General features: G+C 39.0%; 1 protein-coding gene across 2 annotated transcripts in view; it reads left to right on the forward strand.

The window, feature by feature from the left end:
- The window catches only part of eml6 (EMAP like 6), a 524,201-nt gene that overhangs the window by 234,480 nt on the left and 274,385 nt on the right, over positions 1-15,336 (forward strand). For both annotated transcript variants that reach the window (XM_087991388.1, XM_043695965.2), the window contains exons 14-17: positions 7,248-7,434; positions 7,837-7,942; positions 12,661-12,754; positions 13,401-13,501. In XM_087991388.1, coding sequence (XP_087847514.1) covers positions 7,248-7,434; positions 7,837-7,942; positions 12,661-12,754; positions 13,401-13,501 — 488 coding nt within the window. The remainder of the gene's footprint in view (positions 1-7,247; positions 7,435-7,836; positions 7,943-12,660; positions 12,755-13,400; positions 13,502-15,336) is intronic.

Here is a 15,336-nt window from a genome sequence, read left to right on the forward strand (position 1 = left end):
TAAGAAGGTGTTTAGCACACTTGCCTATGTTACTCACATTTTGAGTTTCAGAATTGTGGCATCATGTTGAGGTTGTAATGCGCTTTGGTGAGGCCTCTTTGAGAGTACCGTGTGTAGTTCTGGTTGCCCTGTTATAGGATGAATACGATTAAGTTTGAGAGGGTTCAGAAGAGATTTACCAGGACATTCCAGGAATGGAGAGTTTTTAAAATTCATTCACAGGACGAGAGTATCACTGGCTAGGCCAGCATTTATTGCCCATCCCTATTTGCCCAGAGGACAGTAAGAGTCAACCAAATTGATGGTGTGTGATGTCACATGTAGGCCTGACTAGGTAAGGATAGTAGTTTCCTTCCCTAAAGGACGTCTGTGAACCAGGTCGGTTTTTCCAACAATTGACAATGGATTCATTGTCATTATTAGATTTTTAATTCCAGATATTAATCAAATTCAAATTCCATCATCTGCCGCGGTGCAATTTAACCCAGGTCCCCAGAACATTATCTGGGTCTCTGGATTAACAGTCAAGTGATAATACCACCAGGCCATTGCCGCCTCTGAATTATAAGAAGAGGCTGAATAGGCTGTGACCTTTTTCACTGGAACCTAGGAGGTTGAGGAGTAACCTTATCAAGGTTTATACAAACATGAGGTGAATAGCAAGGTTTGTTTCCCTACGGTGGCGGAATTCAAAACTAGGGGGCATATTTTTAAGGTGAGAGGAGAACATTTTAAAAAGGACATGAAGGACCTTTTTACTCAAAGTGGTTTGTGTGTGGAATGAACTGCTAAAGGAGCTGGTGGATGCAAGTACAGTTGCAATATTTTAAAAGATGTTTCGATAAGTACATGAATAGGAAAGAATTGGCGATGTATAGGTGAAAATGCAGGCGTATGGGACTAGTTTAGTTTGAGAACATGGTCGGTGTGGACCAGTTGGATTGAAGGGTCTGTTTCCATGCTGTATGACTCCAGTACTCAATAATTATTTACCTGTAGATAAAGTCTGTTTACTTGTAATAAATAGCAATTCTTGTTAAGTGTAGAAACCTGGTCCATTTTGTCTGTCAATCTGAGTATAAAAGACTGGTAAATTAGGGAATTTTGCTTATTTCCACAAAAGAAAGTTGTAACTTTTGTGACAATCCTGGAAATAGCGATCCTTGATTTCCAGTGCACAACCCAAGGGAGACATGACAAAATTAATATGTATACGGTCACATCTCATTTGGGAAAGTGCGCTGGTACTTGAACTTTAGTACTCCCAGGGTTTTAACAAAAGTTGAAGTGTTAGTCAAATTACTCCAAGTCCACAATTTTGTTGTCTAAGAACTGAGGTTAATAGAATACTAACCAGGTTTCTGTCCTCAACAATAAACTACTATTTATTACAAGTAAATAAGTTCTAATCACAGGAAAACAAAACACGGATGATCAACCTTTAAATTTACCCCTCCTTAATCCAATATGCACCAAACTCCCATATACTCATGCAGACAGACACAGACAAACAAAAAAAAAACTTGTGTAGCGAAAACAATATTAGGGAGACACCATTCAGTAACATCACTCCACAGGATATACTAAGGTGTTCTTTTGCTTCTTGTGAGCTCATCTGCTCTCAAATTTGCTTCTTTCAAAATCTTTTCAGTGGATACAAGGACTTTCACACACTAATTTTCAGTCAGTCACTGGTTAGAGGCAACAGCTTATCAGTAAATGTTGAGTGAAAATAGCTACCTGTTTTCCGATTATTTGTTACTTCTCTGAAAGGAGACAGAAATGCTATCTTTTTAGAGTATTGTGTTATGCACACTCAGGCTGTCCATCTACCCAGGAACCAATCAGAAAATTGTTGTCATGTTGAGCATTCCTAAACCACTCAACTAGTTCTGATTCAAAAATAACAATCAACAGGCTGTCTGAGCAAGACTGTCCTGAGCACACACCCACAGGTGCCAATGAGTTCAACAAACCCCTCTCACTGCTTGAACAAAGCAATAATGAAAAAAACAGCACACAATGAGTTCCAGTATTTTGTCTTAAAACTGCAAAATCTCCTTCCAAAATTTTCTTAGTTCAAAACAATATCCTTTTTCCATTTTGGTCTGTGATCCAAAACTAAAGAAAAATAAAGAGATATTGGGCTGCATCGTATAGGAGTCTGAATGTAATGGGCTATGGCGATATTTGTGGCAGAATCACAATGAAGTCTGGCAAGGCCAATCTCAACATTACCATTCCTGTTCTATCTTTAATGCTTTTGACAACCAGCATGGCGTGTTTTTTGCTCAGCAGTGGTGAATTGCCAATTAACAGGGATTATTACTTGTTAAGTGCCTGGTTAACAGCCCAACTTACCTCATTAATATTCAGCTCTCTATCATCAATTGCACTGAACCAACTAGACATAGAGAAAACTTGACATTCAAAATCATAATGGGCACCTGGTGACTTCAGCTCGCAGCTTGATCCAAAGGACCGCCATGTCGTTTCGGGTGAACCAGCATCTCAGAACAAGATTCACAGGCACCAGCCACACGCATTTCTCATCAATGGACATGAGCATTTGCCAAACTGTCACAACTATCATGGAACACTCTAATACACTTGCAGGTCATTCAGGAAGTGCAGACTTGCATTTCAGTGTGCAGCTGACAATTAGCATAGAGAGGCAGCAGCAGGATCACTTTACGCACGATGCAGGCACCTGGCTCATGGATTAGACAAGCTGAATTTCAGGACGGCTCGTTTGTTCTCTTGGTTCTCACTGACTTGCCACCTACCTTCTTTCAGTATCCATGCCTTGCAGTTGGGGAGCTGCAAACTCAGCGATCAGGGATCTGGACAGTCATGTCTAGGGACTGCTTGTCAAAGTACAACAGAGGTCTGGGACAAATACAGTATTGGGTTAAGTCTGTCGATCATTTAGGACAAGGTAAAGGTAGCCTGGGTGTGTACTGGGGAAAATGGGTAGGGTAGCCTGGGGATACAAGGAAGCAGAGGCCTTTCAAAGAGAGTGATGGATGGGCAGGCAGGTGTATGGGGGTATGTGGAACAGCATTGGAGAGCATAGTAAGCTACAGGGACAGAGGATGGAGTGATAGTGACAATGACCAACATCATGTCTTCCATAGAGGGAGCACAGAGGAGATGGGTGGACATAATTAAAGTATAGTGCTGGGCTTCAGGAGGTGTTCAGGATAATTGTATACTAAGTTCAATGTGGTTGGTCCTCATTGAAGAGGGATGAGTGGAAATGGGCTGTTGGGATAGTATGTAAGAGGGAACATGGAGGTTCTTGAGGGGCTATCGGTGACTAGGCAGAGCTTAATGCTGACAGCATCCATTGTGAATTGCATTTCCTGTCATCACTTGCCATTGTCTAAATGTGGACTGTGATGGAACAAAGCTGGCAAAGAGCTTCCATTGCTCGGATCGGTTTGGAGGCAGAGCCCTCCAATGTACTGTAGACGGAGTGTGCCACATCATCCTGCTATGCTGTGCTGTGCACAGTTAAAGTAAGTAATGAAGCAATGCTAGAAGCTGAGGAATTGGAGGAGTGGGAATAGTGTTCTGAGAGGAGGAAGGAGACTTTGGGAAGGAGAAAGTTCTCCTTGTGTGTGACAGAGCTTTGCTCCATTGGTTGATAAAAGCAAAACAGGAGCTGCTTGACACCTAGTTCTAGTAGATGGGACCTGGGTGTAGTAGACCATCACAGACTGTAAAATAGCTGTTGGTCATCATGCCAGCATTTGGTTTGCAGAGTGGGAGTGAACTTTATCCTAAATTGATTTTGCTTGTGATCTCTTTTGATGCCAGTAAATAAAAGCTCATCTTTAGAATTTTCCAATAGGTTGGATATATGTGATGTCTTCCTGCTGGACAATGACAAGCTGTGGATGTCCACTGGGCATTGGGGATAGAGTAGCAGTGACTTAAAAAGGGTGTTTTGACAGATTGTATCTGTGGATCAATAAACTGTGTCATCTAAAGGTTAAACACTAGTTTGAGAGAATGGCCTTGCATGCATGAGAGAATGTTGTCATGCCAGCTATGTGCTGTGGACTGCATGGCTGCAGTGCCATGACATTGTCAATGAGGGCAGCACTGGATTGCCAGAGTTTGTCCAGGTGCACATTGCATGGAAAAATTGCACGATAAGATGGGGCTGGAATTGGCTGTGTTGAACATGTTGGGGCTGAGTAGATAGTTGGTGTTAAGCTTTGGTAAAATATAATGAGGAAATCCACTGGACCTTTAGTGAGAAATCCAAAAATCTAAACACCACTCACACATCCCCAAAAGATTCAGCCCATAGTTTTTACAATAGATATTTCAATAATATAGTTCAGCCTAACTGTTTGCCACTGTTCACCTTATTATTTGCTTTTTGTTGTGTTGCAGTTGATGTTTTCTCCATTTTTCTTAAATCAAAATCTCTTCAGTATATGTAAATATTATAAAGTGTAACAAAATTATGGTGCTGAAACTGTATTATGACATAACTTCCATTTTGTAAAACAACTTGTATAAAAATCTGCCTCCGTTGCAATGTTTTCTGTAGCTGTTTGGTGTTTACTAATTAATTGTCTTCTGCCAAGCAGCCTTAAAATTTCATTATATAAGGTTTCTGGCATACAAAATGGTCATCCCATTTTGGTGCATATTTGGCAAGAGGACTAAGCAACATTGCAAACTTTTCACTGCACTCATTCGAGTGCATGTGACAATAAAGCTAATTTAATTCACTAAAACACATCAGAAATTGAAGTATACCTCCTCTTTACTCCATAAATACCAAAAGTTCACGAGTTATTTTGCAAAGGCACTGAAAACTTACAGAGCCATTCGTATTCCAGTTTTTCACATTCTGCTTGTTAGTCTGAGATCCTGCCATTTCAATATCAGTACCGGAGAAAAATCCCTTTGTCATAAATGTGAAGCTGGAAAAGCACAGCAGGTCAGACAGCACCGAGGAGCAGGAAAGTCAACGTTTCAGGCTGAAACCCTTCATCAGGACTGGGAGGGAGAGGGATGCCAGAAGTATATAGAGGGAGGGGATTGGGGCTGGTGGAAGGGTAGGTGGATGCAGCTTGGGCATTATTGTGATTGGTCAGTGAGAAGGGTGGAGCGGATTGGTGCATAAGAAGATGGACAGGTTAGGCCAGGTCAGGGAGAGGAGGAGGAGCGGTGAGCTAGACATGGGATAAGTCTAGTGGAGGAGGGATTTTGAAACTGGTGAAATCGATGTTGAGGCCTTTGGGTGTAAGATTCCCAGGCGAAATATAAGGTATTGTTCCTCCAGTTTCCGTTTGGCCTCACTTTGACTATGGAGGAGGCCAAGGATGGACATGTCACCAGGGAGTGGGAGGGGGGAATTAAAATGGATAACAACTGGAAGATCGGGTTGGTTGATGCATGCAAAAATCCCTTCATACACTGCTGAGTTAACATGGAGCAATAGAACTGGTTACTTCATAACTTCCTTTTGTATTAATTTATTCTTTGAATAGTCAAATAATAGATACCTATTTAATATAGTTCTTTTTCTTAAGTCTGGGGTCAATAGAGTGTGTGATGTGATATGTTGCCCATCACAAACGCACTGAATAATATAGTCAATAAGTGGCATTTTTCCCTCCTTAGAAGTGGCAGGGCAGGTGGCAAAATGGGCAAATAATGAGGCAGGTTAGCACCAGAAAAATACCGGTCCTCTTTCTGTCAACTCAGAAATCAAGTTCTGATTGGGAATATGCATGGACAAACGTTTGGTCTATTACAATTAAGGTCTATAAGTGGTCAGTCAATAACAAATTTAGTGGTTCAACTCATTATTGGTCTAATTAGCTGCCTTCTTAGTAGGCAGGAAAAGTGGATGGTTTCCCAACAGGATGCCAAGTTGAAGGGGGTGGGGGCAGCCTAAGCCTGTCTGACTCTTCAACTCCCAGTGCTGCCAGACTAATATTGCTGGTTGCTTCTGTTGGATTGAGACTTCCACTGGCAAGGTACTTGTTAGACCAAGAAGTTAGCTGCTTAGCAGTTGAGTACCTGATTGATGCTTGATCCAGTGAGCTTTTTTCAGATTGACAGTAGGGCACTGTCTTCATTAAAGATGCCATCCTCAGACTTCGTGTAAAGTAAATAAATTCTATCCCATATTTCCCAATTCTCCAGCTTGGATAGAAACTTGGAGGTAATTTGCATCTGAATTTCCTCAATGCCTTTTCCAATAATTAAAGTAACGTGTGTAGAGAGTTTAAGTTCGTAAAATTACCTCTGTTGTTAGAAAACCTTGTACAGTTAATGTTAAAATATTAGTATGTCTCCAGGTAAGGTATCATTGTCCTTTTTTGTGGGTCATGTTTAATTTATGAAATAGATCATTGGTAATCTGCACATAATGCTCATTGTTTATGATTCGCTTTCGACTCTTGAAGGAGAGGTAGTAGTTTTTTTGATAGAGCAAACAGAAAGAAACTGTTTCCTCTGACGTGATGTAGTATAATATGTTAATGGCATGATGATATATTAGATAGTGTAACATTGATATCAGTAGTCACATTATTAAAACTCAAAAAGGAATGGCTTAACCTGTATTAGAGAGCCGTAAAACAGATTTCAATATAATGTATAATGTGCAAATAAAAAAGTATGTTGGAATTCCTGAGAGTCAGTAATAGTTACACTTATGTAAGGACAATATACAGATGCAGCACAGCAAGAGTGGAGACAGAACTATTTAAGGCAGCAGTCTCATAGCAGAGCAGAATAGAATCCTCCCAAAGCGTAAACATCATGGCAGTCTAACACACGAAGACTGATCAACTCAGGGTTGACAGTTGAAACTGAGTGAATTCACACCAGAGGATATCAGGGACAATTCACGGTAATTGACAAAAGAATCAGAGAATGAGAAGAAATATTTTTATACAATAACCAACATAAACTGGAACTGATTATTGGATATGACGGTGGAAACAATGGAAATTGGATAAATGTTTGATGGAAAATGTAAGATTATGTGCAAAGAGCAGCACATTGGATTTAACTGGATCTCTTTCAAAGAGCTAGCACAACTATGATGGGCCAAATGGCTTCCTTCAGTGCATTCAAGACAAGTTGTATCCTAAGCAGTTCAAATACTTAATGAGATGGAGAGTTAGCTTAATTATATATTTTTAAAATGCACTCCATTATTGTGCCATTATGTTGTATACACTTGTTTTGTATTTTGTTTTCTTAAGGTACAGAGGATATGATTGTCGAAATAACCTCTTCTATACTCAAACTGCTGAAGTGGTCTACCATGTTGCTGCTGTTGGTATTGTTTATAATCGACAACAGCATTCACAGAGATTCTACCTTGGACATGATGATGATATTCTTTGTCTGGCCATTCATCCAGTAAAGGACTATGTGGCTACAGGGCAGGTATTTACAAATTATAGAATCTGAATTTTATTTCATCATTAAACTATTACCTATTTGGACAAAGGACATTATATATTAAATATATGAATAGACAGATACTGTGCCAATGAGGTATAGCCCGTTAGAATTGAAATGACCTTTTTCACAGGATGGTACTATAGAATTTAAATTCTGAAATTTTCCACGTGCTGGAGAGCAGAATAGACTGTAACTCAGAAGATGAAGGAAATTTGTATTACATTGCATTGTACAAGAAAAGCAAGGGAGGATAGATAAATGACTTGGCTGTAATCTTTGCCAATTAATCATTTCTGATATGTTTACTGAAATACTTTTTTTGTTTCAGTTCAATCTATAGTAGATCGATGTTTATATGTTAACAGTAACAATATTTTTTGTTAGGTTGGACGGGATCCATCAATTCACGTTTGGGATACTCAAACTCTTAAATGTTTGTCATTACTGAAAGGACAGCACCAGAGAGGAGTATGTGCCCTTGACTTTTCATGTAAGTTACTTCTTCAGCATCTGTTCCAAAGTCTAATAATTCTTAGAAAATGATTTTCAATATTACAACAGGTCTTCCAATTTTAGAGGAACTAACTGAATGCTTGCTAGATATATTCACTGCAGAAAAGTATATTTGTGTGCCCATCTTCCTCATCAAAGGAAAGTATAAACTTCCCCACAGTGCGCTTTTCTCAGTTGGAACTTGTAATGTTTCACCTGTGCATGGATTAAGTAACTAATTGTACAACATGGGAAATAAGCAGGGCCATAAATTACAGTATAGCTGTTCCCTGTAACATTGGAATTCTCTAAAATGAAATTTATTTTCTTACATTTTTCAAACCTGCATAGTTCCAAGCTATACCCCACACTATGCCAAAAAGCATTGGACTGCTTTGCTCCATTATAACAGTGATTGCACTAAAAAAAAGTAATCCATTGGATGTAAAGGATGTCTTAACGTTTGAGAGGTGTTATAGAAATTGAATTCTTTAACTCATTGAACAGTGAAGCACCAAAGGAGGCCATTTAGTCTATCGATCAGTGTCTGCTCTTTAAAGAGTAATCCAATTAGTCCCACTACCCTGATAATTTGCCAGTTCCTATGAAATTTACTCTGTTTGTATCCAGTCCCTTGTGCAGGCTACTGTTGATTGTGTATCCATGAGCCTATCATTTTCAAATCATAGCCATCTATACATAGAAACATTTCTTCTCATTTATCTTTCACCAATCATCTCAAGTCTGAGCATTCTAGTTACTGCCCTTCAAACACTGGAAGCAATTTCTCTTTACTTATTCTATCTCAGCCTTTCATGATATTAAGTTGTTCTACCAAATCCCTTTGGACTGTAAGGAGAACAACCCCAGCTTCTACAGTCTATAACCACTATGGTGAGTCCCTTCTGTATCCTTTCCAAAGCCTTTATACCTTTACTTTTATAGTGGATACCTCTCTCTTAAAACTCAGGGCCCCTTTTTTTTAACTGTCTTATTAACCTGTCCTTACACCTTCAAATTTGGGTACATGTTTCTCTTGCCCCTTTTATCCCATAAGCTTCATTAGGGAGCATTACTGGCATAGTGAATGCCATTGGATTAGTGGAGACATGGTTTCAAATCTCACCATCAAAGTTGGTGGAATTTAAATTCAATTAATTAATAAATATGGAGTTAAAAGCTAAAAATGGTGGCCATGAACCCACCATTTGTCATTGTGAAAACAATCTGGTTCACTAATGCACATTTGGGAAGGAAATCTGTCATACGCCCCTAGTTGGTTCTATATGCGACTCCAGGCCCACAGCGATGTAATTAACTCTTAACTGCCCTTAGAAATTATTTAGCAAACCAGTTGTTTCAAAGTCAAAATGGACAGACTACCCAGCATCCACCTAAGCATCAGAAATGGCAATTGTACATCAGGCCTTGTTGACTGAAAATTCCTCTTAATATTGAGGAGCTTGTGTCAAAATTGGGAGAACTGACCCACAGATTAATTAAGCGATAGTCTAATGTAGTCACACACACTGAATCATTTCTTATTGACAATGTCCCAGACGTCACTACCCTCAGTAGGATCTCTCCTGTTGGCAGGATAGTCCCAGTAGAAGTCGCAACACTGTGTGCATTTGGGAGAGAGTTGCCTGGCAGTCATTAATATTGATTGTGGATCTCGTGAAACGTCATGATATTCGGTCAAACTTGGACAAGCGGATTTCCTGTTGTATACCACCTATTCCCAAACCCCACCTCTTTATTACTCAATGTTTTACACCAATCGAAAGAAGGACTGAAGATGACAAAAACAGATACAAAAGAAACTTCTACTGACTAAGCTAACTAAGACCTAAAAGACATAACTGCTAGTTGGGTTCTGTGGCATGTAGCGGGTGAGTCAGCAAGAGGAAAAACATACTAGTCCTCATCCTCAGCAATCTACCTGTCAGCGGATTCATCTGTCCATGACAGTATTGATAAGACTGACCACCACATGGTTTTCATGAAGAAAAAGTCCCATCTTCACACTGAGGACAACTTCCATCATGTTGTGTGGCACTACCATTGTACTAAATGGATAGATTTCAAGCAGACCTAGCAATTCAAAATTGGGCATTCATAACGCACTATGGGCCATCAGCAATAGCAGCAGATTTATTCCATCACAATCTGTAATCTCATGATTTGATATATCCCCCAATCTACCATTAACATCAAACCAGGAGATCGCCTCAATGAAGAATACAGTGGGGGCAGCCAGGAGCAGCATCAGACATACCTAAATATGGCATATTAATCTGCTGAAGCTACAGTACTGAATTGCTTGCGTGCCAACAGGTGATACAAATTGTGATAGAGAGAGCTAAGGGAACCTATAACCAATGAATCAGTCCTGCCGCATCCAATCAGTAATGGCGAGCTTAAACAACTATAGGAATCTATACAAATAGACCCATCCTCAATGATGGGAAGCCCAGTGTATCAGTGTAAAATGCAACACTGAAACTTTAGCAACTATCTTCAGTCAAAATGGTTGATCCATCTCCTGAGGTCCCCAGCATCGCAGATGTCAGTCTTCAGTCAATTCACTTTACTCCTATGATATCAAGACAAGATTGAAGGAAATAATACTGAAGACTTGTACTCCAGAACTAGCCACACCCTTAGCCAAACTGTTCTTATACAGCTGTAACATTCGCATTTACCTGACATGGCGGAAGATTGGCCAGGTGGGTCATGTCCAGGAAAGTCAGGACAATTCCCACCCAGCCAACTACTGCCCTATAAATCTATTCTTGATCAGCAAAGTATTGGGAAGTGTTGTCCATATGGCTATCAAGCAGCACTTAAAGAGCAATAATCTGCTCAGAAACAAAAACAGAAAATGCTGGATAGTTCAGCAGGTCTGGTGCCATCTGTGAAAGGAGAAACAGAATTAATGATTCAAGTCCATTGGTTTGGCAATGCTGGTGTTGGACTGGGGTGTACAAAGTCAAAAATCACACAACACCAGGTTATAGTCCAACAGGTTTAATTGGAAGCACTAGCTTTCGGAGCTGCTCCTTCATCAGGTGGTTTGGAGTATAAGATTGTAAGACACAGAATTTATAGCAAAAGTTTACAGTGTGATGTAACTGAAATTATATATTGAAAAAGACTTGGATTGTTTGTTAAGTCTCTCGTCTGTTAGAATGACCATGTTGGTTTCAGTTCTTTCATATGTAAATCACAAAACGTTTTTACAAGTTACATTCTCAAGTGAACTTTATCAATTGGTGTCATGTTGGCCCAGATATGGAACTCAGTAATCTGCTCATTGACATATCTAGATTTTTGAAACCATGGAGCCTTGCCATCCTTGCGAAAATGTTGGAGGAGGCCAAAAATTGAACATTTTGCCCCCTCCCCAAACATGACACTTGCCATTTTCAAAAAAGCAGGAATAGAGGTAGATTGCATTTCATGCGCCTGTCTTTAGTGGATGCAGCTGTTCATATAAATCTACAGCTGCTTCCAATTATCTGATTTTTGGGACCAAATGAATGAAAAATGACATGTATTGTGTAAACCTTTTGGAAGCAAATCGAGGTATTGTGGATTCTTTTGGACGGCTCAGTTTATGCAGCTTTATGAACAGCTTAGGCCTATACTCTGGAGTTTAGAAGAATGAGGGGAGATCAAATTGAAGTGTTCAAGATGATAAAACATGTGAATAAAATAGACGTGGAGCAGATGCTTCCTCTTATGGGGCATTCTAGGATGAGAGGTCTTAGGATAAGGGGTAGCAAATTTAAAACAAAGTTGAGGAGAAACTACATCTTCCAAGGGGTTGTAAATCTCTGGAATTGACTACCCCAAAGTGCGGTGGATGCTGGAGCAGTGAATAAATTTAAGGAGGAAGTCAACAGATTTTTAATTGGTAATGCGTTGAAGGGATATGGGAGAGAAGGCAGGAAATGAGGGTGAGGAGCATATCAGCCATGACCGAATGGCAGAGCAGACATGATGGGCCAAATGGTTTAATTCTTCTCCTATATCTTGTGAACTTTGCATTATTGCAATATAGACAGCAATTGCCTGGTCCTAATCCACAGTTTCTGCTGTCTTAATCCAGTTTCTCTCCTAGTAAAAGCAAAATATTTTGGATACTGGAAATCTGAAATAAAAACAGAAGAGTCAAATTCAAACATTAACCCTGTTTCTCTCTCCACAGGTGCTGCTAGATCTGCTAAGTTTCTCCAGCACTTTCTATTGCAAGTTTTTCTTAGAAGTTTGACAAGAAATGTAATATAATAATATACTCCATCCTACCTTCCAAAGTTAAAAAAAAATGCAATGGCTGTATGCAATATATATATATATATATATATAAATGTAAATTGTGAAATGCCAAATAAAATAATTGCCTTGAATATTATAATTCCGGAACTTCAGTTAGAAAGCTGGTTTTCAGCTCTCATTTATTTTTCAATCTTATCGTTTATAATTTAGCCATAATTGGAGAATGGTGATTTGTATCATTATATATCTAAATACCTCCAATACCTTTAACGAAGGTCGAATATTGGGTAGCATGCTATTTAGTGTATTATATAGTTATTGCACTAGTATTTAGTATTCTATGAAGCAATAACACATGCAATCTGAATTTTAAGTTACTTTGCATTTCTGAAAAGTAAGCAATACATTTTATGGACATTTCCATTTATTTTGCAGCTGATGGAAAAAATTTGGTGTCGGTTGGTTTGGATGACAACCACACTATTGTAGTGTGGGACTGGAAAAAGGGAGAAAGACAAGCAACATCAAGGTTAGCACTTGATATGCTTCTTACAATACAATATACTTGTCCCGTGTACCCCATTGTAGGAATACAGTGAAAAGCTTTTACAATGTTTGCCTTCTTATAGTGACATCTTAGGTAAAAGTACATGGATACAATTTATATATACACAGAGGGTAAAAAGTAGCTGCATTACTTAGAGTTGAAAAATAAGTTTAAAAAAAAGCACAACATTAAAGGGTTGACATTACAGTAAGGTAGGAAATTTTAAATAAACATTATAGTGTAGCAGCTCAGCACAGGGGCCTCTGCACTGTTCTGACCGCTGGCGCCATACCCCAGTCCAACAGCCATCCTTGCTCTGCTCCAAGCCCCATACCAGCACTCAGCTGCTCCAAGGTAAGTCCCAAGACTGCCTTCCCAGCAAGAGTCTCCACCCGTGAATCGCTGATTGCGTGATATTCCAGGGCTGCTTCCCCACATGCTGCTCGAGGACTCCTTTCCTGCACTGTTCTGGGGATCACAGCCAACGTGCTGTACACAATTCTCTGAAATTCATGAAATAATTCACAATATTTCTTGAGTAGTTTAGGTGAATAATAACTTATTACTGTTCATTTTATTTTTTAAATGTCTATTTTAGTAATGTGATTGCATTTTATTTTTTTCCTAGAGGACATAAAGACAAGATCTTTGTAGTGAAGTACAATCCGCATCATGTGGACAAGCTTGTTACTGTTGGGGTAAAGCATATAAAATTCTGGCAACATACAGGTAACCTTCCATTTACCTGTTTTTTTTCTCCAAGTTCATTTTGCTGAATCTATTGGGAAAGGATTCCTATTTACACCTCAAGCTATTTCAAAATGAATTATTATTTAATGTAAACTTGTATTTAGTTCATTATGAACTATTGAAACAGTCAAAGGAGATTTGGGACAATGACCTACCTGGTGGTAATTTTAATGCACTTCAACAATTTTTGAAATACTTTGAGTTTTTTTTATCTGTTTGTAAGCAGACTTTACACAGATCTAAGAGTTTTTCTTAATGCTGAAAGAATTCAGCAAAATAACTCTGTCAGTCATTGGATGTTATTTATGGTAGAATTTAAAATCACACTGAAAGTAAGGACAGGTTTTGCCTTCACATGTGGTGGTAAAGGACCAGAAAGAATGAAGGTTAAAATGTTAAAAATAAGTACACCCAACCTACTGTAAGCAAGATAAATTAAATTGAAATAGGGGATGTCCGAGTAGCTCAGTCTCGATGTGCAAGTTGGTGATTATAATACTTAAATGTGGCACTGTTCCTCAGATTCTTATAGACAATTAAGTTTAACTGTAGTGGGTTTGGTTTTCTAAAACATGGGAAACTGCATAGTCGAAGGGAGGCTGGAAATACAGGATTCAGTAAGTGCTTTTCCAGCACAGTTTATGGGCCATTGGGAGTAGAAATGTTTTTCCTGCCTTCTGTAAAACCTTTTGCTGGAATTTCTTTAGCTCCATGATCCCACCCACCCTGCAACTTTTCTTTCCACTACAGCGATCCTCCCTGCATATAATTTATGTGCCTTGTTTCATCAATATTGTTGTAGCCAGGTATCACCACTCCATACCAACCCCCAATCTTCTCTGATTTGTGGTCCACTCCCCCAGTAGCTCCACTTCAAGCCTTCCATTCAAAAGATAGCTAACCTCTTAATTTGGCTGCTAAATTGGATTCAGAATGGATTTATCTCAAGGACAGATTTTTAAACTTTCTTTCTGTCAGATACTTTAGACTGTCCGTGCAAATGATAGCAGTGATGATACCAAGACGGTCTCTCCTTCTCAATCTGTCTACTTGCCCAAGGAATGGTACCCCTCAGGTTAAACTGCCACCAGTCAAGTCTCTCTAATGATCGAGCAGCCCTGTGGTCCTCTAGGACTGTGGCAACTTTAACTCTTACCACACTGTCATCTGCATCTCCACAATCAGTTGGTAGCTCAGTTCCAGGACCTTCCTGGATGGGTAAATTGCACATTAAAATCATCATCTATGCCTCAGTATCTTTGAGTATGAATGTTTAAATGGTTCTTTTTACAATTCTGGTAATCAAGCCCATCTGTACATTTGCTGAAGCTTCGGTAGTAATGTCATTGTTTTTATCATTTGATAGATAGTTATAATATTATAGATTACTTTAGCATCTGTGCAGCTCTTTTGTTTTATTAGTATATATTAGCTTTCCAGTTGAATAAGATGTTTTGAAGCAGAAAAATAGACTTAAAAGATTCTTGCAGTATAATTGGTGAAATTCCCAATTTTATTATCAATACTGAAAAGCTGAATACTTTAGATATTTTTTCAGGTCTTCAATTCATTCCATGACTGCAATTTGCTGTCAGTGATGTTTCAGACCTGCCAATCGAAAACAATCTTATCCTAACTAGTTTTCTTGACATGATTGAATGCTTTTCAGGACTTTCTTCTATACCACCTGTATATACTGATTGCATTCAATGCTCAGACACGTTTTCCTGGCCTTCCTTCACAATGTGCATATGAACATTGTGATTAGAGGTGTATTATAAAATTACTGTCATTTCAGATTTGGAATTTAAAGC

This window comes from Chiloscyllium plagiosum, unplaced genomic scaffold, assembly GCF_037043375.1.
Source record: "Chiloscyllium plagiosum isolate Xiang-an unplaced genomic scaffold, Cpla_swu_hap1 HiC_scaffold_10, whole genome shotgun sequence".
NCBI classification, from domain to species: domain Eukaryota; kingdom Metazoa; phylum Chordata; class Chondrichthyes; order Orectolobiformes; family Hemiscylliidae; genus Chiloscyllium; species Chiloscyllium plagiosum.